This window comes from Alosa sapidissima, chromosome 1 (assembly GCF_018492685.1).
Source record: "Alosa sapidissima isolate fAloSap1 chromosome 1, fAloSap1.pri, whole genome shotgun sequence".
NCBI lineage: Eukaryota > Metazoa > Chordata > Actinopteri > Clupeiformes > Clupeidae > Alosa > Alosa sapidissima.
In genome coordinates, this window is record NC_055957.1 from 44,067,434 (window position 1) to 44,092,379 (window position 24,946).

The window sequence follows — 24,946 nt, forward strand, 5'->3', positions numbered from 1 at the left end:
AAGACGACCACCAAAAGCGCTGGGCAAGGAGATGGCAGGTGCGGGCGGAGCCCGGGTGGCAGGCAAGGCGGGAGTTGTGTCCCCACTGTATGACCCGGGACCTCAAATTATCTGGGACGAAGAGACGACCGTCTGGGCATGCACTGGGACTGGGATGGTCACGGAGGGCCTCTTGAATTTCCTCCTCGATATCCCAGGTCAGGGCAGCTACGACGCAGGGATCGGGCAGAATTGATGCAGGTTCCTGGGAAGGGGCGTCATCCTTATGAAACTGACGGGAGAGAGCGTCCGGCTTGGTGTTCCGAGAACCTGGGCGGTATGACAGGGTGAAGTTGAATCTGGTGAAAAACAAGGCCCAGCGGGACTGTCTGGGGTTAAGACGTTTGGCATTGCGGATGTATTCGAGGTTTTTGTGATCGGTCCAGACCAGGAACGGAACTGTGGACCCCTCCAGCCAGTGACGCCACTCCTCCAGGGCAAGCTTGACAGCCAACAGCTCACGGTTTCCAACATCATAATTGCGCTCTGCAGGTGAAAGCCGGCGAGAGAAAAATGCACAGGGGTGCAACTTGTTGTCCTCCTCTGCCCGTTGAGAGAGTATGGCCCCGACTCCCACGTCTGAGGCATCCACCTCGACAACGAACTGCCGGTCTGAATCCGGCATCTGGAGGATGGGGGCAGTGGTGAACCGGGCCTTGAGGGTATGAAAGGCTGTGTTGGCCTCTGGGGTCCAGGAAAAGGGGTGTTTGATGCTGGTCAGAGCTGTGAGGGGAGCGGCGACGGAGCTGTAGTTCCGGATGAATTTCCGGTAGAAATTGGCAAAACCGAGGAATTGCTGCAGCTTCTTCCTATTCCCCGGAACTGGCCAGGAGGTAACTGCCGAGACCTTTGCGGGGTCCATCTGGATATTGCCTTCAGCGACGATGTATCCCAGGAATGACACAGTCTGAGCATGGAACTCGCATTTCTCCGCCTTGACATAGAGAGAGTTCTCCAGGAGCCGTCGAAGAACCAGCTGGACATGACGGGTGTGTTCGGACAGAGTTCTGGAGAAAATTAAGATGTCGTCCAGGTACACGAAGACGAATTTATTCAGCATGTCCCGCAGCACATCATTCACCAGCGCCTGGAATACCGCTGGGGCGTTGGTGAGGCCAAATGGCATTACCAGGTACTCATAATGGCCGGTGTGGGTGTTGAATGCTGTCTTCCACTCGTCACCCTCCCTTACTCGCACTAGGTGGTAAGCATTTCTAAGGTCCAGTTTGGTGAAAATAGTGGATCCCTGGAGCAATTCAAAAGCAGAGGTGAGTAAAGGCAGAGGGTACCGGTTCTTCACTGTGACATCATTCAGACCTCGATAATCAATGCAGGGGCGAAGAGAACCATCTTTCTTTCCCACAAAGAAGAACCCGGCACCAGCAGGAGAGGAAGACGGGCGGATGAGTCCAGCTGCCAGGGAGTCCCTGATGTAATCCTCCATAGTTTTTCTTTCAGGAGGGGATAGTGAGTAGAGGTGACCTTTGGGTGGAGCAGTCCCAGGGAGGAGATCAATGGCACAGTCGTACGGACGGTGTGGGGGCAGAGATGTGGCTTTGGTCTTGTTGAACACCTCTCGGAGGCCATGGTAACATTCAGGGACATTAGAAATGTCGTGGGCAATGCTGGGGGGTACTGAGCCGGGGGGCAGCGAGGCAGCACGCAAACAGGTCAGGTGGCAGGCATTTCCCCACTCTTTCACAGTTCCGGAGGCCCAATCGAGGTGAGGATTGTGGAGACGGAGCCAAGGGTAGCCCAGGATTAGGGGTTGGCCTGGAGAGCTGAGCAGGTGGAAGTGGATGGTCTCTCGGTGGTTTCCTGACACCATCATTGAGATGGGGGCTGTGATGCTGGTAACTGTGCCAATTGCGTGACCGTCCAGGGCCCGGGCTGGAACAGGAGTGGACAAGCGATGGCTTTCCAAGCCCAGCTGACGAGCAAGTCCTGTGTCAATAATGTTTGCTTCTGCGCCAGAGTCCACCAGGGCTGCCAGGGTGTGGGTGGAATCAGACAGGTGAAGACAGACTTGGATGAGGGGTTTACGGCTGATGGAGGGCTGAATGTTCATTGAGCTCATCCGGATTCCTCCTACATCTGGTGAGCTCCGGCTTTTGCTGGACAGGTGGCGACTCGATGACCATCACCACCACAGTACAGGCACAAGTTGGAGGTGATGCGTCGCTGGCGCTCTGCAGGGGTTAGGGAGGTGCGGCCGATCTCCATCGGTTCAGACTGGTCCGGCTGGCTAGATGGTGTGGCAGGTGCGGACAGAAGGGCAGTTGGGACACTCCGTGTGCTGGTGGATGGACTCTGGCGCCCTCTCTCATGACGGCGGGCCTGGATCCTGCGGTCGATGCGGACAGCCAGAGCAATGGCTTCATCAAGAGTGGGGGGTTGATCATGGGAAACCAGCTCGTCCTTTATGTAGTCCGCCAGGCTGTGGAGGAAAGCATCCATCAATGCTTCCATGTTCCAGGAGCTCCGACTTGCCACGGTTCGAAAGTCGATGGAGTAATCCGCAACAGTCCTTCTGCCTTGGCGAATACTCATCAGGATCCGAGATGCCTCGGCTATTGTGGATTCCAAATCGAATACCTTTAGCATCTCCTCTGCGAATAGGTTGAAGGTTGCACATGCTGGGGTCTGGCGCTCGAACTCCGCCGTTCCCCAGAGTCGAGCTCGGCCCGTCAGGTGAGTGATCACGTAACCGACCCTCGCCCCTTCAGTGGCAAAAGTCCTGGGTTGCAGGGTAAACTGGACACGGCAGCTCGTCAGGAACGCCCGTACCTGGGTTGGGTCGCCGCTGAACCGCTCTGGATTGCCGATCCTGGGTTCTGGGGCTCCGGCAGCCACGGTAGCAGTGGACTGGGCAGGAGACTCGGGTGCTGGGCCGGTGAGCAGGCTGGCTGGGGCTGGGCCGGTGGGAGCAGGCAGAGGAGAAAGGTTGGTGAGAAGTTGAATGATCATTGCAAGTTGTTGCTGTTGCTGCTGGAACTGCTGACGCTGGCTCAAGCCGGCTTGAAGTAGGGAGGCAATGTCAGCAGTGTTGCGGTTTACCTCTCTCTCTGTCTCTTCCAGGCGTTGCATGGCGGTGGGTGGTTCTGGTTCGTCGGTTTCCATGCTGGTTCGACCGTGCGCTGGGTCCATGTTTGGTCAGATCGTACTGTCAGACACCAAACAGGACGAGGACCACAATTGCGTCACGTTCAAAAGTTTATTTAAGGGTTGGGGGTTTCAGGGGTTCCGGGGGGGGTACAGGAGTTCCAAGAGTCTGCGTGTGTGTGTTCCCCCAGTAGCCGAACAGCGAAGGCAGGAGCTGGATGATCCGGGAAGTCCTGGGGGAAACACACACACAACAGCAATTGAAACGAAGCAGCAGTACAGTCAAGGACTAGGCGGTATACGTAGAAGAGGGACGGAAGGCAGGTCAAGATTACCGGGGCTGGAGAACACAGAAGTAGTCGAGCGGGTCCGGGATCACAGGCAAAGAGTCAGAGGCGTTTTCAATAAACAGGCAGGTAACTGGTGCTGGTTGCAGACGATCTGACAAGTGTGGACTGAAAAGCAAGGCTTTATATAGAGGGCATGATGAGTGGTGAATGCAGTGCAGCTGGTAGGTAACGAGGGTGAGGCAGAGCAGAGCAGGAACAGGTGGAGGTCATCAGGCTTCAATCAGCACGTGTTACCAGGCAGAGAGAGAGCTCATGACAAGATGTTCATTATCCGGTTTTGAGATCCTAGCAAATTCCTGCATGGCATCCAATTCAAGGCTCACATTGCATCCCAATTTGTTCGGCAAAGAAACACCTTTTTGCCTTTACTTTGTTCATGGCAATCCAGTAAAAAGTTGAGAATCATTATGAGTGCATACACATAGGTACACAGGCTAACACGCAACCTCGGGTCAAGTCAGGTCAGATCAGTTCGTGTCACAGATATGGAGCGCAGAAAAGTCATTTTTCATCACTAAATAAAAAATGGCATTTATTTCCTTAAATCACACACCACATATTTCTGTAAATTGCTCAGCCCCAGAGTATCCCTCCAACATGGCAATTATATTGCCCAATTCAGGACAGTCAGCCCTACACAAACATGAAATGCATGTAGAGCTATGAGCTTGCTGTGGTGAGATACATGTCGAAATATAAGACATTTTATAATACTTTAAATATATATAATAATAATAATAATATAGAATAATTCAGGTATTCAAAAATAAAACCAATGCTAGTACTAATACATGAAATGATGGCAGATCTGGATAGCCTAGACTCTGCTGAAAAAAAAAACAATATATAATATGTGTGTGTGGCACTTACAATGACCAGAATAAATCCTTCTGAATAAAGGTAGTGAAAATGCCCTAAAAACAGCTTAGGGTTCTAAGGGTTAAGGGAGTTACTTACTTATAAAGGTACCACAAACCTGCCTGGACATGAAGTAGAAGACGAGATTGTCAGCCCTCCTGAGTTTTACAAACCGTAGGGGGTGTGAGCCAGTTGTATTTGTAAGCGTTGGTGGTATAGTGGTGAGCATAGCTGCCTTCCAAGCAGTTGACCCGGGTTCGATTCCCGGCCAACGCAGTGTGCTTTTGTCTACCATGAATGCACAAACCTGGCAACATGAAGTGTCATCTTGAACAAGGACGGAATGCACCGACCCTCTTCACTATGGAATGTAACACACTTCTCAGGAAGCAGTCATACCTACACACAATGAAAGCCCTGTGAACTGGAATGTCCAGCTCCATTAACATCACATGTGAATAGGCCCTGAAAAAATATTTACTACTAGAAAAAGAAAAGTAAACAGAATTTGACGTGAGGTTCACTTCTTTTAGCACAGCCAATTACCGATGGATCAACTTTTCAGCAAGTAAATAAAAATCCCAAAATAGGACAACAAACTGCCTTTGTACGGTGTAGCCTATTGGCGTTATCTTTATTCATATAAGTTATATTTTCCAATAGAAGAATCAAAAACTTTGAAATGAGAAGGTGGCAGTTTAGAGTTACAGTCTGAGGCTGTGGTGGGAGGTTATTTGTTTGCTGTTCTGAGGCCATTTCTTAAAATTACCTTCCGTTAAACTCACATCTATGTCCTATCAGTGTTAATGGAGTTACTTACTTGTAAAGGTCCTCAGGAGGTCCAGATGCACAGATCTGCTTGGACATGAAGTAGAAGATTAGATTGTCAGCCCTCCTGAGTTTTACAAACAGTTGGGGGTGTGAGCCATATGTGTTTGTAAGCGTTGGTGGTATAGTGGTGAGCATAGCTGCCTTCCAAGCAGTTGACCCGGGTTCGATTCCCGGCCAACGCAGCAGGCTTTTGTCAACCACGTCAGAATGCAGAGACCTGCCCTGACATTAGTGATAAGGTTTTGTTTTCATAAATTTGGCCAAACAATCACCTCTCACAGAGGCCTCTCTGTAGAATGACACACATTGAGTGGTGGTCTAAGATCATGATTTAATTTAAACATCAAGTATATATCCGAAAACAGAGAAAACTGTCAAAGGCCAAAGGTTGAAGTTATGCCTTTGTGTCATGTTACAATAATGATAGTTTTGTGTTTTTTCTGTATAAGTGGGAAACAAAGTTTGTGGCTTAGACCAACCCATGAACAATTCAGCCAGTCAGCACGTTGTGTCAGGGAGGAAGGGCGACTTGATTGGCTGTTGAGCTCAAATATTACAGGCGCCCCAAAACCACATACTAGCCTTTTAAGCACAAAACCACATACTAGCTCTTTAAGCACAAGTTTTCTCTACTATGTCAGAGTGTACAAACCTATGTGACGTGTCACAGACCAGGCTCTGCGGCGCAGCTGCAACTCTCCTCCTGGGGTTTCCACTCCAGCTGGGGTTGTGAGCCAGATGTTTTTCAAGGCGTTGGTGGTATAGTGGTGAGCATAGCTGCCTTCCAAGCAGTTGACCCGGGTTCGATTCCCGGCCAACGCAGACACCCTTTTTGTGTTTGACGTCTGAAGCAAAAAGTTTATCAGCATTTAACAAACATATTAGCCTACATCACATATTTCCATATTGTCTTTTTGGATGAATAACATAACATGCAGTAAAACTATGTAGAGATTTTTGACAACATAAAATTGTGGAGTTTGTCCACTCCAGTCTTATGCTGGGGAGATTTTCAGAAGAAAACAGTAGTGTGGCCAGATTAGTCACATCATATTAGCATAGAGAAGCTTTTATAGGCATGTAATTATTACTAGAGCCTGAGACTGTTTTAGGCAGTTTCAGGCAGACGTGGCATAGAGGGTGGAATGAGGGTGTGTCCTGCTGAAGGGCCTTGGGGTTGGGATGAGGGACTCCACAGTTTGCTGATACTTGAGAAAAATACAGAATGAAATGTTTTTAATTGGTGGTTTGCCTTTGAAACTTTGCTAGAATAAGCCTTTTCGACATTGTAGTCTTCAGTGAGATAGACTGACAAACACACTTATTATGACTTTACAAACTGCGTTTCAGTTCTATGTGAAATCTGTAATATTTGTGTGAAAAACATAGTGATCAAACATAGGAAGTTTTCAGCGTTGGTGGTATAGTGGTGAGCATAGCTGCCTTCCAAGCAGTTGACCCGGGTTCGATTCCCGGCCAACGCAGCACTTTTTCCACACAGGATGAAAGGCTTTATGCCTTTATTTTACATAAATCCAGGGCCCCTGTAGTTTTTATCTTATCCTGTTGGTTTTACGACATGGTTCACTGTCAGTATGTGTGTTAACAGATTTGACAGTCTTTACCTTCCGAGGAGCCCTTACATTTTCCATACACCCATATGGCTAGCATGTCTTGGACGGCACATCTGGAAAGTAACAGGTTTGACTACATGTTTTTAATGACAGTATCTGTGGCAACCTCTGTAACAAACTATGATGTAACCTTCCACAATGCAACATTGGTTTACTCATTTTGAAGTGATGTACTTAGTTATTGTAGCATTCCTTTGGGTGATAGAACATGATTTGGTACACTGTCAGTATCACATCACCGTACTGTAAAGTGTCAGACCGGTAGGTGTGCTAAGGAGCTGGCCTGATGGCTATGTTGCAGGGCCAGATGGGACTAGATGTGTCTGGGGACACTAACAGGGGAGAGTTTTTCTAAAATGGACCCACAATGTATATAAGAAGTCCACGGAACTATTTTTTTTTCTTTTGGTGCTTGAGGCAATGCAACTCCATCAAAGCAAATGCTAATATCCAGAACAGTAGATGGCAGTAGAGAAGAAAGTCAAAAGGGCAGGCAGCCCAGATTTTGAGTTGTTGATGTTATTGTAACCGGTATAAACCCAGTCTAACATTATTCCACTTTGGATAAACTGGAATAAATTGTGCAGGATCAAGTGCTTCATTTACATTACATTGTCCAAGCAGTTCTGTTTTAGACTATAACAGAAAAAAGCTTTGAAAAATGTAACACTTGATATAAATTAAAGTAATGTGGTAGATTTGTATGCACTCCAGGAATAGAAAGACCTCACTTTTAGCCAGGCGCTGACTATCGAGCCAGGCCGAGCTAAGGCTATATTCGAGCCTACTGGTGATAATGGCTGAGCATCAAGCACCGAGATGTTTCCTTTCCCATTATCAGGCTTAGCCCCTCTGTCTTGTCCTAAATCCTGCCCATAAAGCTAACATCATGCCTACATTAAGGGAAGGAAATGGCTTAAAAAGTTCCTGTTGCCATATGTTTTGCTCGGTGGCATATTAAAAGTTATACCTAGATATTATGTTTCAATATTTGACAGACATGTTTAATATTTTTATATATTTTAATTAATTGAAAGAATTTAGATATTGTTAAAATGTTGTTAATACTAATAGTTGATTATAGTTGCAAGTCATTGTAATTGTCTGTTCATTTCTTTGGTCTTTGCCATGTGTTCTGGTTACTCGTAAAGCCCTTACAAGTGTTCCCTTGCTTTACATTGTCTTAACTACAAGCATAATGGAGAGTGCATGTTGATTTGGTAATTTGATTGACAACTTTATACCAGACAGTTTAAGAAGTATTTGATCATGTTTGTTTGGATCATAGGCACCTGTATAAACTCTTTTTCATTCATGGCTTCATAAAATATCAACATCCCATGTAGCTTTAAGACTATTCAACTATTGGCCCAAGCACTGTGAAATAACTCAAAATTAATAAAAGTAGAATTGCGTAAGCATACAAGCTGAGACCTCCCACATAGCAAGAAACTGGTCTGAGGGCAGATTTGGCGTTCTGCCCATCCTCCAGTTTTGACAATTTTGATCAAAACTTATTATGAAAACAATCAATGTTATTATCTTACAGTTTTTCTCGATCGTTTATGATACCTGTGTCAACTCTGACATCACGTTCTCAAAACAGTTAACACCCGTGTCTGAACAAAAGCACTCAGGACAAAATGATACATTTTGCTTGCAAAAGACTGTTACTCTCTCAAAACATGCAACAAAAGCAAATCTTGCCTTCAAACACTACAACTTGTTGCCAAATCAAAAACACTCTTTAATCAATCATTACACACTGGACAACAAAATGCAAAATCTAGTTCTTAAAATGAGCATTTTTGCTATGTCTGTTCCATTACTTTCTCATTTTTCTGAGAAATCAGAAAAAATCAGAAAAAAAAACTGAAAAGACAAAATATTTTTTTTTTATTCATTCCTCCCTAGATGTAACTGTCATTGACATGTAAGACATTCAGCAAACACCTAGTACTGTAAGATACTGTAAATTTCATTGAACTACAACTTCGAAATAGACCTACAGTAAAAACTACCTTTTGTACTGTTTTCTCCACCAAATAGGCAATACAGTACTTTGTCTAAATGTGTATTAGATCCATACTTGCAAATAGCAACACAGAACAGACATCTCTTATGTATAATGAATGATTGCTGATTGAAGAATTGTGCAAAGGAGTTTCACACAGGTGTATCAGAGATTCAGACTTATGCAAGGAATCTATACCACCTGTGAAAAGATGTTTTCCTTTTGTTTAGCATGGGAAACCCAATAGAGTTTGGGGCTTTTGAATGACACCTGTGTTAACTGTTTTGCAAAAGGGTGTGAGAAATGTGTGAACCCAATGTAAATGTGTGAACACATTCGCAAGAGATTACTTCTGCTGTGCAAAGAAAGTAGCCATGAAGACCAAGTGGGTTCTAGTTTAGCTGTAGCTAAGATAGTTTTCAGTTCCAGTTGTTGCCTGCAGAAAGGACCCTAAACCACTGATCTAAAAAAGATTTGAGATATAAACCAAATACAGTTTTTCTCAGTCGCTTTGGTGCTTTTCTCAGATCAGAATGAAAATTCTCATAACTATTAGTTCAACCTCCACAACATTTAGTCATTTGTGCACATCATAGTAGCAATTTCTCCTTCCTCTGAACAAATTGCACATGCTTTTGGACATGTATCAGTTGCTTTGTCATGTCAGTCAAAATGAACTATACTTATGGATGCTGAATAGTCATTCCCAGTAAAACTAATAGTCTTCATTTCATTGCTTGAGTCATTACAAAATTGGTGAACTAGTTATCAAATTCTATCACAATGCTGTAGAATTGCAAAGAGCATATAGTAAAAATGTGGAATGTACATCAGTGTCTTGTACTCACTTACTCTCCTAACTACAGCAATTTCTAACTTTACTGTAGTTTTCAAATGGCTGTACAAGTACTGTATAGTGCTGTCTTGAGCATGTTCAGGTAGTGTCACCGAGTTCTGACCTTTTTTGCATGGGAAAACACTGAGAGAATAAACTGCCATAATGAAAACATGACAAAGCCATTTGACTATCTTATTCATAAACAATGGTGTCAAGACTTCTCATTTTGATGACACTGGCCGTTTCATTGACATAAATACTTGCTTTTGAGGAATGGACTATCCATTTTGAGCAAGTGACCTGCTTTTGCAGGTTATCCACTAGGTTTTGCAGTTTGCACTAATTGTTTTGAGAAATGCACTAACTGCTGTGCAAATGTTAATAGTGATGTGAGAAAAGCACCAAAGCGACTGAGAAAAACTGTAAGTATCAATGAGCTATAACAACTTTCGTAAAATGTAAAAACTCATAGAAGTAAACTCTTTTATCCCCACACCACACTGGTGTGCCCAGCAGAGGGCAGTCTGAATATCAGAAGTGAACCTACTTGTCAATTGAGAGTCTGCTTCAGTCATTTCATGGGCCTATTTCTTCATTCATCTATGACATTTTGATATCAAACAGAAATGTATTTGTGATGTACTATACATATATTTTTACATTTAACAAGGCATTTGGCAAAGCAATATTTTTGTGGTGCACATAATCAATTAGGACAGAAAAAAACATCTCTTTTTTTAATCAGTCAGACACAATAAGTTAAGAAGGACTTTACAAATCAGCGCTCTAATAACCATTTAAATACATCTCCGATTAGTTCTTTATGAAGCTTACAGATAGGCCTATTTCATATGAGTATACCTCAGATCATTATCATAGTCATTAACCTCTGTTGTGGACAGTGCTCCTTTTGATCATTATATTGCGAAATAATTTGGCATTCATTTACAGTTATTAGGAGTAGGCCTATATTTGGAATCAGAGATGTTATTTATTGACTTAGTTTCACTCATTTGCAGTTGATGAATGAATAACGTATAAACACATGTCCTAGCGTTTGTTTTAAAACTGTGTGTGTGTGTGTGTGTGTGTGTGTGTGTGTCTGTGAGGGTGCCAAAAGGAGGAGGGGGAGAGAGCGAAAGCAAGCATGTGTGACTACGTCTTCGCACTGAGTGCCCGATAGCACTACACTACAGTTCATGATCGCTCAGTCCCGATAGGACTGTACCGCTAGATTGAGAATGCCCAGTGCAAAAACTCAGCGGAGAATGTAGGACTGTAACGGACCTACTATACAAGCCGTATATTTATGCTGTAATTTCTGTTCTCAGTTTTTTTGTGTTTGTGCATTTAGGCTACTTTACTTTTAGTGGTATCGATACAATTATAATAACGCACGGATATCCCGCTTGAGATGCTGCAATGTCCCTGGGATTGGTCACACGCGTTAACTTTTGGTGGATTATCCTGGTAGTGTCTCTGACGATAGAGACTTCCCGTGTGAGATGTCACAGCTGTCATGAAGTTAAAACAGCTTTCCAGCTGCGACAGATTGGACCGCTGAAATGGGTACCAGAAACACCTGGAACAGGTCAGTGACAGCCGCTACAAGAAAACCGATGCGGTAACATACAAACCCCGACGAATAGTTCAGTGTAGGCTAATAATAACAATGTCTTTCAGACTTAAATGCAAGTCTCGTTTTGAGTCACCAACATCCTACATTGTCACTGCCAGTGGAACCACCGGTGTTGTATGAAATAGACGCTGAGAACCTTTTGCGGAGCGTGTCTGGAGCTTTGGCTTGTAGGCTACAGGCTCAAGGAACAGGTGTTAGGCTACTTGATTTTCCATTTGGTCGGCAAAAGGTTGGGGTTACGTCAAAACCACTCGAATGAAACCAATCGGAAAATCGATTAACCAACTTAGAGATTTCAGCGGAGTGTGGCTCTTTCCCCCCCTCACACAGTTTGTGTCAAGATAGTGACCAGCATGTGTAGGCTACATGACCATTTATCGAGGCACTAGACTTAGGCTACATTGTTATTGATTAAACCAATATGCTAAAATGAAGTCAGGGAAGTTAACTCGGTGAAGGGTAGGAGCCTTTTTGAGGCGGATGCGGGATTTGTGAGGTTAACCAGCACACGCGCTGACTTAACCACTTTCTCTGTGGGAAGTTTCATAATGTGTGCGCGACTGCTGCGGAGACAGCAGACACTGACAGACACCTCTACCGCTTTGACATATGACTCAGCCCCGAGGAGTAGGCTACGCGACGGTACGATGCTAAAACGATAGCTGGTGACCTCACTGACTAGAAATACCCGATGTCTATGGCCGTGACACTTGGTGTTGAGGGAACAGCCGAAAATGTAATATAAACGCCCCATCGCCAAGACTTTGCAGACAACGGACACCTGTCAAACATGTTGTGACACACTTGCTTTAAAATGTGTTGGTGTTAGCTGCTATATTAATATGCCATTGGCAAGAAGCAATAGTAGATAACCTGCATCTATTAAGTGATTTGTAACATGATAGGGGAGTCAGATTTTTCTTGTTTATTGTATAAAGTCTCCTTCACCACCACCATCACCTCAATAACAATGGAAGGATGCAGTACCATGGGAATAGCATTACTTCTAATAATATTCTCCTTCCTGCACCTGTGCACAGACACCACATGGTCTGTACAATCAAGCCTGCTCACATAGATACACAGAACACACCCATTTTAAATGCATTACTACAGAATAAATAACATGATTTGTATATGCAGGCTGATCTAACTGCTGGCTTTTACCTTGTGGTGGCCAGAGGAAGTAGACAACCAGTATCAAACATACCCACAAGGCCATTCAAACCACATTCTGTTTTGTATATGGTTGCCCTGGAGACAGCATCCTTGTGGTCATATTTGGGAGGCACAGGATGTGCAGTGAGTGTGGGTCACAATGCCTTGTGGTCCTGAGGTCTCCATGTTCTGACATGCTTTTTTTTTTTTTTACTGCATCCAATAAAACTCAGGGCATGCAGCAGCTGACTGTCTGGGAGCAAAAGTGAGTTTTATCAGTGTGTGGTCATGGAGGGGAAGAAGGCGAGACCCTACAGAGGGGAATCTGTGGTATGCGGTAGTGTTTCAGGTCACTCGGAGAGTGCAAGCATGTCCTCGGCTAGCATGCCTGTGGCTGCCTGCAGATGCAGACCTTTTGGCTTGGCTGTAAATGTGTTTTTCTTTTCTCTGTCAGGCGATTGGTTTATGGGTTGTCATTCCTTGCCTTTCACTGCGACTACACCAAGGACCAAAATAAATAAATGAATGAGTAAATACATACATACAGACATATACATACATACTGTATATGTATGTATGTATCTTATAACAAAGCCATGCACATATATTGAGTAGCCCCTTAGTGACAGGTATTTCTCCTCAAACTCTTCTTTCCTCTCTGTCCTTGGGACATAATGAAGAGTAGGGCTTCTACTGCTGACAATTAGCAGAGTATCCTGAGAGTTTAAGGTGATCAGTCAAATAAAATATTTTATCCACAGATTTTAGTTTCCTGTAAATTGCAGAAGTACTCCTGCCTTGGCATTATGCCAGGTAAAGCATTAACATGTTGATGGTGTCTCTTTGACAGGTAGTTATTATACCATTGACATGTAATAGACTTGCTCATTGTCTACCAATTATTATATCCAAGGCTGCAAAATAGTCTGCCGTGTAGCTGCCAGTTTAGTTGGCCACATTGAAAGAGAGTGGGAAAGGGTATTAGAAGTGAAAAATGACTAACTTCAGTCTGACATGCTGTTGATGCTTAATTTTTACCACTTCAACGCTCTGCTAAGAGGAACATCAAAGAGATTTGGCATGCCCTTAAAGTTGTTCATGTCCTTTGATGAGTGGCACAGTTGCTGCATTCATAAGGCAAATGTAGTCAATCTCTGGCGGACGAAGAAAGAACTGCACTGCTGCTCATAGCTCTCCTTTTGCTGTTTCTGGCTTTGCCTGCTGCACGTCATTTTGCTACCTTCACATCTTCTGACCCTCACTACAACTTCAATAAACATAGCCTGAAGACCAATATTGAATTGGCACAGTGGTCAAAACTTTATCGGTTAGTGCCAGGGGGCAGCAATCTTTCTATAGATTCAGTTTGTCATCCCACTGCTGTCTTCTCTCAATCAGCTCTGGCTTTTCCCTGTTTCCACCAGCATGACCCCAGTCTTTGTCCAGTCTTTGTATGTGTCTGATTCCACATCACAGGCATCTTTGATTGGGTTGGAGGTGGACTTTGCTGGGGTTTGCTCGCATGTCAAACCCTCTTTCCTCCATGTGGGTGGAGCAGTTCAGTCAGGTTTTACTGTGATAGGCTGGAGAGATTCCTCTCCTCCTCAATCTTTAAACTCTACTGCAAACACCTAGTGAATAACTTTATACAAATATAAGCAGTTTATTATCACAGTATTTACATTCTCTGATGTAATCAGAATCTCATATCTTATCTTATTTTCATCTTGTGATCTACTGCAAGCATAATACTAAGCTGAATTGTATAACGAGGTCCATAAATGACTTAATTTTGGCATTGAGTCATAGGTATTGCCACATTGATATGCCCAGGCCAGCGCCGACCGTGACGTAGCACTCAATACTTAGGGCAATTGACCTTTAAGAGTGAATATGATACTGGTTGCGGTAGCACCAAGGTGCTGATATGTTTTGACAGAGCAAACATGCTCTTCTTGAATGTTTCCCGCTTACTCTATGAAACAATATAGTTTAGAAATGCAGGTGTTGTTGTTTTGTGAGTGTGTGTGTGTGTGTGTATTTGTGTGTGTGTGTGTGTTTGTGTGTGTAAGCTGTTAAGTCTAGGTCAAATTATTCTGAGTCTGCAAGTAAGGGCTGGTTTGGCGAGACAGCTGTGTGTTGTGGTGATATGTTGTGGGCACGAACACCTTTCCAAACTGGTCAGGCCTTCATACCCCTCTACCCACTTGATGTGGCTCCCTATTAATGCTTGACTTTGCCGTGGGCACTGCTGAGCTTGAAGTAAAAAAAAAAAGAATAAATAAATAATTGGTCATCCTCGTTGGTACTGGATCAGTAAAGCAGGGCCCCTCCAACCCCAAAAAACAGCAAGTATGTACATTTTTGTCACCAGGATACCTCCCAAACACAACAACAAAAAAAATATTTTCAAAAATATTTTCTCTATATCAATATAGAGTAAATGTCCTGCCATTTTAAGTGCATGAGAGAACATCAAAGAGAATATTGCCTCTGGTGCAGGAGGGCAAGAGTAGTGTCTAAGAATCCTCCCCTGTATTAATTACCATGCTCCCATTCCCAGAAAGTTATTCCTGTCTGAAAAAAAAAAGCAAAGTCAGGAAATTACTGTCCCCTGTCTGCAAAAACACTGAATTAAAAAAAAAAGAAGAAAAAAAAAACGGCATTGCTTGGATTCCTTATAGACCAACGAGCGTTCCACAACCGTGGATTCGGTTTGGCATGCATCGTGTACACAGTTGTTTTTTTAAAATCTCTTCCAAAATACCAAACAAGTGGGTATTTGACCTCAGTTAGTAAAAGGGCAGAATAATGGTGCCAGCAAGGGGGCTTACGAGAGCACTGGAGCAGCTACTTAATACGCTCAATTAATCAGGGGGTATTTGTCACCTGAGAGAGCTTAGAAAGATAGGGGGGTTTGACCGCAAGTCTGAGGGGTTGTGGGGTTGTCTGTTGAGGCAGAATCATGGGCACACACTATCAGGCTCTAATTGAGCCATGTCTCTGGAATTCGTTTTAGGGTTACACACACACACACACACACACACACACACACACACACACACACACACACACACACAATCAGGGGAGCCGCTCGAGTCCATTTCAAATCATATCAGGCCCAAAGGGTTTCTGCCGTGTCACTCTCTGTTCCAAAGTCAATGGCAGACTTGACTGAGACCCACATTGAGACACTACGCTGCTGAGATGTACCGGTTTGTTGTTTACCATGCAGTTAATGTGTCTGTACTGTAGATTTTAAGACACATAACTAATGGCTGTTACTAAATCCTGTTGCAAAAATAATACTAACAGTCAAGACTGTCGAGGTTACTACTCATCAAGTTCATATTACAACTTTTTGACATTTTAACTGAAAAAATATATATTTTGAAAATGCACATCATCAAAAAAGAATGTCCAATATAGAGAAATGAAAACACTGAAACATGGTGTAGCCTATGTCAATGTTTTGTGTGAAATATTGAAAAAACCCTCTACAAAACATTTGGGAAGAATATGGCTAAATACATGGCTTCATATACTGAACAAAAATATATAATATAACACAACATGTTGAAGTAAAAAATCTAAGACTTCTTCCATTCACACAAAAGGTTTATTTCCCTCAGTAACAGACGTCTGTTGGACGTTTCTGCAATCAGCATGTCAGTTACTCGCTCCCTCAAACCTGTGACATCAGTGGAATTGTGTTGTGTAATAAAACTGCACATTTAGCTTTTTCTTGTGACCGGTCCATATCTGTGCACTGATCATGCATTGTTTATATGCCACACCTGCCAGGTGTCGCATTATCTTGGCAAAGGTGAAGAGCCCACTAACACAGACGTGAACTAATTTGTGTACAATATTTTAGAGAAATAAGCCTCTGTGTGCATTAAACAAATCTTATATCCTACTGCAATTGATCAACAACAAGAAATAAAGTCAGAGCAAAGACAAAAGTGCTGTGCTTATATTTTTATTCAATATAAATAAAACCAGACAACCTTTCCAAAGTTTTATATTACATCCTTTAATGGTAATACAGTTGTTTTCATTCAGTTTTGCATTCTTTTCCCACAGAAGTTAAATACAAACATCATATTGTAGAACCACAAATTATTCTCCTGACAAATTAAATATGTGGAAATTGTAACCCCATCAGTTTTGTTGTAATATGGTATTGAATAAGCAAATAGTTTCTGAGGAACTTTCTTTGTAGTTTCATGAATACATTTGTTGCAAAGATTGCTTTGTCTTTTTTGTCCTTTGTCTCATAATCATTTCAAAGTCTGTCTCTGTGTCCTAGGGCTCTTCATGGGGTGTCAAATTATGCAGTTCAAGTGGCTGAGTTTTCCCAATTAGATAGACGGTTTTATATTTTTCTACTGAAATGAGGTTATGAATTGTATTGACAATTAAGATGCTCTTGTTGGGCTGACTAAGGACATCTCACCTGGGTATTCAATTCAATTCATCATCTGTCCATTATTGTTGACCCCAACTGCAACAGTAACTTGCAGACCTCGGCGCCCAGACCATTTGAGCAGGGTGGTGGTGGGGCTGGCTGATGGGGCTGGCTGATGTTCTGGAATATTCTCGCCCGATCCTCCTGTCAGACTTAGACGTTGAGCCAAAGTCTCTTGCCTGGATCATTTTCCCCCTGCCGTCCCCGGTCCCCACTCCACGCTCCACGCCAAGCGCTAGGCTGCAGAGGCCAGTTAGTGGGCTGGATTCCGCGGCGAGTCCCTGCATATTAGTTTCACGCCGGAGATAACGTGGAGGGCTGAGGCCAGCCAGGAGAGTGCGGGTGGGGAACAGAGGTCAGCCATGACTTCATACCACGGGGATGAGACCAGCTGGTGCATAGGGAGCGGGGGGTGGTGGCGGTGATTTAGGAGACGGAGCATAATTAAGAGACAGCGATGCGAGTGGGCGAGAGAGAAAGGGAAAGAGAGAAAGAGAGAGACAGAGAGATAGAGCAACTGAGGCTATTGTATTTCTGGGGTGGATTTGCAAAAGGGGGCACAAGTCCTTTTTAGTGGTTGGAGGGGGTTGGTGGGGAAACAGAGAGAGAGTGAGAGGGATATATTAACAAAAGAAAGAGAGAGAGAGAGAGAGAGAGAGAGAGAGAGAGAGAGAGAGAGAGAGAGAGAGAGAGATAGTGATGGAGAGTGAGAGACAGAGATAGAGAAGCGTGCTTGTTAGGCCTCGCCGCAGCTTTCCAGCTTTTCCAGAGGAAAGATGGAAGGAGAGAGTGACTGAAAAGTGAGAGACAAAGAAAGAGACCATGGGAGAAGGAGAGTGATAGACAAAAAGAGAAAGAGATAGATAGAAAGAGAAAGCGAGCGAGAGATTTGGGATTCGGGGCTCTCGGGTTTCACAGCTCCCCTCTGCGCCCCGTCTGGGGCCCCCGAGGTGTAGCGCAGCGAGAGCCAGGGGCCTCTCGTCCAGTCCAGGAGCTTTAATAGCAGCCGGCCGGACTAATTATGGTCGCCCATGATGTCACCGCGCTGCTCTCGCTCTGCTGATGTCCCCAAAAAGATGAAGGGGGAACGACAGCGAGGAGGCGAGCGTCACGGTGAGGTCTTTATTTGGGGCCGGCCGCTGATGTCAGGCCCAGGGCTGTTAGGTAATGGCCTTGCTGTGGATGCGAACGAGACTGTTATGGCTAAGAGGCTGAGATAGTTTAGAGAGGTCTTATGAAGTGTCGACTGTGGTTTGTTTGCTTTATGTGTGTGTGTGTGTGCGTATATCAGTGTTTGTGAGCATGAAAGTGTCTCTGTCTGTGTGTGAGTGAGTTTGTGTATGGTGTGTGTGTACTCTCCCATGCGGCCTTCTCTCTATTTGTGTATGTGAGTTTCCTTCTCAGTTCGCTCCGGGTCTGCTTCCAGGGCCAAGCCTTTGGGTTTAACTGTCCACTTACAAAAACTCTTGCCGGATTGATCTCCTGATCCGTCTCTTCTCTGTCCCTCTTTATCTCTCTCTCTCTCTCACTCTCTCTTTCTTTCAATCTCTCTCTCTTCCTCTCTCTTTCTTTTTCTCTCTCTCTTTCTTAAATATAATTCTTAAATGTTAAATTCAAGACAGTAAGTGTTTATTTATAAAGGGCATTTTTCATGCAACACAAGGCGCTTTACACAGAGAAATTCAAAGCTGTTTTATTAACACGATACAGTGCTGACATACAGTGCTACATTGAGAAAATAAGAATGTACAGTAAAAAAGTAACGTGTACAATACCCCCCCCCCCCCCTCTCTCTCTCTTCCCAGATGTGGATCTGCTGGTGTGCAAACACCAGGGCCCATCCTGCTGCACCCGCAAGATGGAGGAGAGCTACCAGGTGGCGGTACGGAGGGAGACGGTGCAGAACATCCGCTCCTACAGCTTTGAGCTCAACTACCTGCTGCAAGGCCACGCCACAGCCTTCCAAGGTACAGACGGGTGGAGGAATGAGAGTGCCTTTTTTTTCTTCTTTTGTGCTTAGTGCTTTCCAAAACATAAAAAAGATCAAGGCTTTCATTTAGAAAGATTGAAAGAATATGATAGCAAGAATCATGATGGCATGTGGAGGATACACAAACAATTTATGTTGATTGTCCAACCACATGTGCCTGATATTATCCACTAACCGAAGTGCATAAGTACAGCAGTCTTCACTAAAATGCCTTGTTGAGATCAGCAGTTTTGGAAGGGAATGTGTTTTGTAAGATTGCGGTACAGGTAAGAGGGTCCTCAAGGACTCAGATCCCAGTTGGCTATAAGGTCTCACCATCTCTGAGTCTCCGTGGTATCCGCCATCATCATACCCTTTTCCTGGCAGTGCGTGGGTACACAGGTTTTAAACACGCTGCCCTTGAGAGCAATGTATCCGGCACTAAATGGCCCTCTGCTTGATTCTGCAGTTGTCCATTGGTTGGCACGGCGCTGGTAGATTTGGCTTGTTCGGTCCAGCCTATCCAGCTTCTGTTTGGTCTGGCAGCTTGCGGATTGGTTTAGAGGAGTAACGTGGCCTGAGGATTAGACTGTGGTTTTTATGGAGGAAGTTTGTCTGTTTAGCCACAGTTTGACCTGTTGCTTTAGAGTTCAGCGCGCAGCTTTCTCCCTCTCTCCCGTCTCCTGTTCTGCCAAAGGAGACTTTTTACACGGCCAAGGGTAACCGCACGTTGCCAGCCTTGCCCAGAGGCGCTTTGCATGACTGGGCACTGAAATGTCATTTGATTTCCGAGATCATTTTGAAATTACATAAACAGATTCTCTCTTTGAAGCAGGCAAGACCAATCACTACATTGACCTGGAGAAATGATGACTGCGGTCGTGAAAGCAGCCATTTTTGATTGTTTTTTATAACCATTAGGCTATGCGGATTGATTCTTTTAATTTCCACCTTCTAATTAAGTTCCAGATGAAATGTGATGAAATATCTGTGTGTAATAAGTAAAATGTTGACTGCACATTCCTACGTGGTAGCCAGTAAAGATAAGTTTCCTGTTTCTGCAGAAATCTGTTAGGGTCAAAAGCCCTCACATGTTACTCTACAGGGGAAATGGTGCCATTTTCAGACGCCAGGCAAAATAATATCGCTGTTGGTCGAACGTATGCCTAATCCGTGCAATTGTTGCTTAATGTTTGCTGAAAAATTGCCACATTCACGTTATTATTCGTTTACATTACAACAGTAATGCCAAATAAAATGAATATGACTTTTATGAGGACTCAAGCGCTCCCTTTCCTGGGCTCCTCTGTTAACTTTGGCTTGCTGTAAGAGACAGAATTCAGGGATTGTTTTCAGGATTTCTGTCGGGGCATTGGGGCCCAGCAGACCTTGGCCAGAGTGAATGCAGATTCATGCTAAAACGAAAGGATTATCTGATTAGCATCAGATAGCTACCACCCATAGGAGAGAGCGTCACTATTGTCTGTCGCCATGATCAGAACTAATCCAATTTCGTTTCAAACTAATGCATCAACACCATAACCAGATTTGTGTACCCTTGAGTTGAAGAGAATGTATCGGATGGCAGGCATCCAGCTGGATATTTTATTCAAAGACGACAAAGGCACTTTTGATACTTAGTCCTCTTGCATCTTTGTGATCTTAAAATGACATGCGGCAGCGGCAGCCTGTGAGACCAAACTCTCTTCCCTTTCTCTCTCTCTCTCACTCTCTCTCTCTCTCTCTCTCTGAGTCTTTCTCCCTTTCTCTCTCTCTCACTCTCTCTCTCTCTGAGTCTTTCTCCCTTTCTCTCTCTCCTTCTATTGCTCTCTCTTTCCTCCCCCTTCCTCTCATACTCATATTCAAATTTTGGAGACTACGCGAGATAAAAGAGATAAAAGAGCCCAAAAACGTTCGGTCCAAATAAAAGGAGGAAGAGAAAGCGGGCGAGCACAGGCAGGCATGAGTGCCAGGGGAGGGGGCCCTGCCCGCTGTCGTGTAGCCGTGGAGATGCTTTTACATCTGAATCGTCCAGCGGAACGGCGGGGGAGAATAGGCAGCGGTGGCGCCACGTCCCGTGTCATTCCGTCACGTGATCACCACGGTGAATGCCGGACCTGAAGCAGAGGGCAGTGATGGCAACTCACACTTTTGTTTTTCCACCCACCACACCCTGCAGAGAAAGAAGGGGATCCCTGATGCATCCCTCATAAAGCCCTTAACTAGACCTGGCAACCCCTTTTCTGTCTTTGTTTTCATCACTGCTGTCATGGCTGCTGCGTGACAGGCTGTTGTGTGGTCAGACATGTATGGACGAGGGATTTTCATTAATGAGCGTCTTTCATTACTCTGATTAAAGCTCCATTCGTAGTCTTGTTGAGGAAATGAAGTGCTCTTGTTTGACTTATTTGGAGATTAGCAGCAGGCTTGGCTTGGCTTTGCTTGGCTCCCTCTTCTGTGTTAGCTAAAAGCCCATGGAAGAATTAATGAACTTGGGTTTTAGATTTCACAATTTTCATCCAAAACAGGAATTTATTGCCATCGGCCATTTTGAAAACAGTTCTTAGACCACACAAAAATACCTGGTTTCCCCCCAGTTTAACTAGCTATTATTGTGCGTATGAGAATGCCTAAAACATTTTATATGGCACAGTAAAGGTTTTAAAATAAAATACTTATCCTCATAAATAATTTTGAGACAACTGTATTTTAGTAGCCAAAGGCACCGTGACCAAACATCGCACATAGACTAATTCAGCCCAAAGATGGCATTGTCTGGTTGAGGCTGATAGCCGTTCAGTTCAATAAGCCCCTAAGAAAGGAACATGAGGCAGAATGGTATGTGCCAAGCAGGCTTTGTATGGTCATCTCATCACCAGCAGAGTTCTGCAGGAATCTGAAGAAGGTGTTTGAAAGGTCAGGTGGAATCATTGCATGTGATGTGCAGTCATTTTAATGTTATGTCAGGGCTACTTAAGCATGGCATGATAAAAGTCTCTGGGTTTAACATGATGACGGACACACACACACACACACACACACACACACACACACACACACACACACACACACACACACACACACACACACACACACACACACACACACACACATGCATACATACACTCTCTTTCTCTCTCTGTCTCTCTCTCTCACTCACTCACACACACATACATACACTCTCTTTCTCTCTCTGTCTCTCTCTCTCTCTCTCACTCACTCACTCACTCACTCACTTACAAACACACACACACACACACACACTCACATGCACACACACTCACACACCAATACAGTAAGCTTTTATAAATGACACACTGCCGTGTGTGCTCTGCACATGTGTGTGTGTACTTTGTAAAGTATGATGCTTCATGTGATGTTTACACATTCCTGCAGCTAAAGTACCCTAGCAGTAGTCTGAAGTAGGCCCCAGCAGATCTGATGATCGATCTCATGATCAATAATTCCTTTGACACGCAATAAGACACAAACTTGGCGAGACCAGGGGGGAAAGTGTCCCGACCCATTCCAGGATATGTTGATACCACCCTTTTGGCTTGGTGGGGAGACCATCAATCCCAGAGTTGCTCTCTTCAGCCAGCTTTTTAACCTGAGATAAGAGCTCTGTTTATTTTTGTCACCACATCGTTGCAGGGTGAGGTTTGCCTGCGTTTGTTACGTGCTGGGTTTCTCCTGGACGGTCTCGCTCTTACGTGGACAGCTGGAGTTTCGCCCAATTACTGAGGCGGGTGACGGTAGCGAGCCAGACACCAGTATGCCCAGGCACCATTATACGTGTCACACTCTAACTACCATTTAAAAGTGTGAGCGTGTGTGTGCGTGTGCGTGTGTGTATGTGTGCACAGATGTGCGAAAGTGTGTCCATACATGCATGTGTGTGTGTGTTTTGCTAAGGTGATGTATATTTTGATAGTCCACACACCCTGCGACGTAATGTCACATTTTGTAAGGGAAGTGTCACAGGAATGGCTTCCTGTGAAAATAAAGCCCTAATTTGGCTCATTCAAAGGAGCCGTTGTTTCAACAATCCAATTTCAGCGATGGCTTACACTTCCATTCCTGCACTCATGAAAATGGAATGCACATTCCTATAAACGACATATTTTCATTTCAATTCATTTTATTTCATTTCAATTCAGAACATGTTTTAATCCATCTCTATGGCTGTTGATAAATTGCACAGACTTATAGGGCCATTCCGATGCTATATTCGCAACTCATAATATCCCACCCACAATGCAAGACGTTAGTAAAGGTGTGTGTTGGTCCCGAGTTCGGGGACTGTCCTAAGCATCTCCTACACACTGTAGTTGAGTTTACCTCAGCCATCCTCATTGCTCAGGTAATTGGTAGTGATTGTTGGGACGGGCTGTGGTGGTGGTGGATGATTAGCTTCTGTCTGAGCAGCTTAAGAGCTGGCTAGGAGCCTTGATTTATGGGGGTGGGCTGGCGGAGGGGTGTGTGTGTGTGTGTGGGGTTGGGGGGGGGGGGGGGGGTGGGACCACTGTTTTGTCAGATGGTGACTAATCCTATAGAAGAGTCCAAAGCACTTTAGCAACCTGATCCGGAATGGCTTTAGAGTGGCACTGAGCTGACAGAGTTAAGGTGGAAAGTGTTGTTTCTGTCACCTGCTAATGTAGAGACAGGGACCCAGATTGTGGGCTGGATCTCTACCAGGATAAGATGCTGACCTGGGCCAGTTGCAGATGGGGAAGAGAATCCAAATTTCTGAACCGACCAAATGTAGTATTGATATGTATGGATAGGCCACATTTCTTTGTACTGTTTTCTTTCTACCCTTGCTTCTAACCTGTTGGAGATTTCCATAATCCAGAAATAATACTGTATTTGTAACTATTTAAAGTTATACAGAAACAGTTTCTGCACCTGTACAAAAATATGCTAGTTGAATTAGAATGACTGGTATGATTTATGAGACCTTGTGTAAATTTGGAGTAAAAAAGCTAGTCGTGTTGTGAAGTTCTGTCTGCCTAGTGTGCAATGTGCAGACACTTAAGCATGATACAATAAATCATAGAATGACTGTCTGTGAGTGTGACTTGATACCGAGATTGAGTAATGTGTGTGTGTGTGTGTGTGTGTGTGTGTGTGTGTGACTTGACACTGAGATTTGGTTCATCTGTGTGTATCAGTGTAGTGTCTGCGTGAGGTAAATGAGTCCAGTGAGGAGGCGAGGTGCATGTGAAAGGCATAGTTAGGACAGGGCGTGGGCTAACTGACTCCATAGCAGCAACAGCAGCCAGCGATGCAGCCAGCCAGCCGGCCAGCACTCCCTGAGTCCAGTCCAGGTCATTACGAGGGACAGTTAAGACGCCAGTAAGCACGTCTTCCTGTGTTTACCTTAGATCTGGGAAGAGTCCACGGCCTCCAGGGACAAAGCAGAGGAGGATATTGGGGTCTGAGAAACGGAGCCTGAGAAAGGGAGAGACGTAGAAAAGAGAGAGAGAGAGAGAGAGAGAGAGCAAACAGGATGAATGGATGGATGGATATTGCTGGTGGTCGTAGATGAAGCAGGGATAGAGAGATTAAGAGGCTGAAAGAGGGTGGACGGTGGAGTGGCGTATTTCTCTCCTCCCTGCAGTACACAAGGTTCCTTCCTGTTCTCTTTTGTTAGTGCGATGGTCTGAGTCCTGAGGTGTTTGTAGAGCAAGCCCCCCAATAGAGAGAGAGAGAGAGAGAGAGAGAGAGAGAGAGAGAGAGAGAGAGAGAGAGAGAGAGAGAGAGAGAGAGGGAGAGAGAGGGAGAGAGAGGGAGAGAGAGGGAGAGAGAGGGAGAGAGAGCGAGAGAGAGAGAGGCAGGGAAGGAGAGAGAGAGGCAGGGAAGGAGAGCGAGAAGGAGAGAGCTAGTGGGGAGACAGTGGTGAGAAGCACGAGAGGAAGGACGTCCAAATGCAACAGAGGAAAAATGAATAGTTTCTGTGTCTCTGGGTGACCTCAGCTGTGTTTGGAGTTGCACCAGGCATAACTATGGAGTTTTATCCTGGCCTTGCTAAATCAAAGGG

At 44.6% G+C, this 24,946-nt stretch overlaps 1 protein-coding gene and 4 non-coding genes across 5 annotated transcripts in view; all 5 read left to right on the forward strand.

Annotated features, from left to right (window-relative positions):
* The first annotated feature begins 4,553 nt into the window (after positions 1 to 4,553).
* trnag-ucc lies at positions 4,554 to 4,625 on the forward strand. The gene has a single exon. It is a non-coding gene; the product is annotated as a tRNA-Gly (tRNA).
* Positions 4,626 to 5,290: 665 nt separating this feature from the next.
* trnag-ucc lies at positions 5,291 to 5,362 on the forward strand. Its single transcript has one exon. It is a non-coding gene; the product is annotated as a tRNA-Gly (tRNA).
* A 568-nt stretch (positions 5,363 to 5,930) lies between these two features.
* On the forward strand, positions 5,931 to 6,002 carry trnag-ucc. The gene has a single exon. It is a non-coding gene; the product is annotated as a tRNA-Gly (tRNA).
* Positions 6,003 to 6,592: 590 nt separating this feature from the next.
* trnag-ucc lies at positions 6,593 to 6,664 on the forward strand. The gene has a single exon. It is a non-coding gene; the product is annotated as a tRNA-Gly (tRNA).
* A 4,186-nt stretch (positions 6,665 to 10,850) lies between these two features.
* Positions 10,851 to 24,946, forward strand: part of LOC121715261 (glypican-5-like) — a 159,791-nt gene continuing 145,695 nt past the window's right edge. Inside the window, 2 exon segments of the mRNA XM_042100778.1 lie at positions 10,851 to 11,257; positions 18,740 to 18,901. Of these exon segments, the coding sequence (XP_041956712.1) occupies positions 11,089 to 11,257; positions 18,740 to 18,901 (331 nt within the window). The 5' untranslated portion in view covers positions 10,851 to 11,088.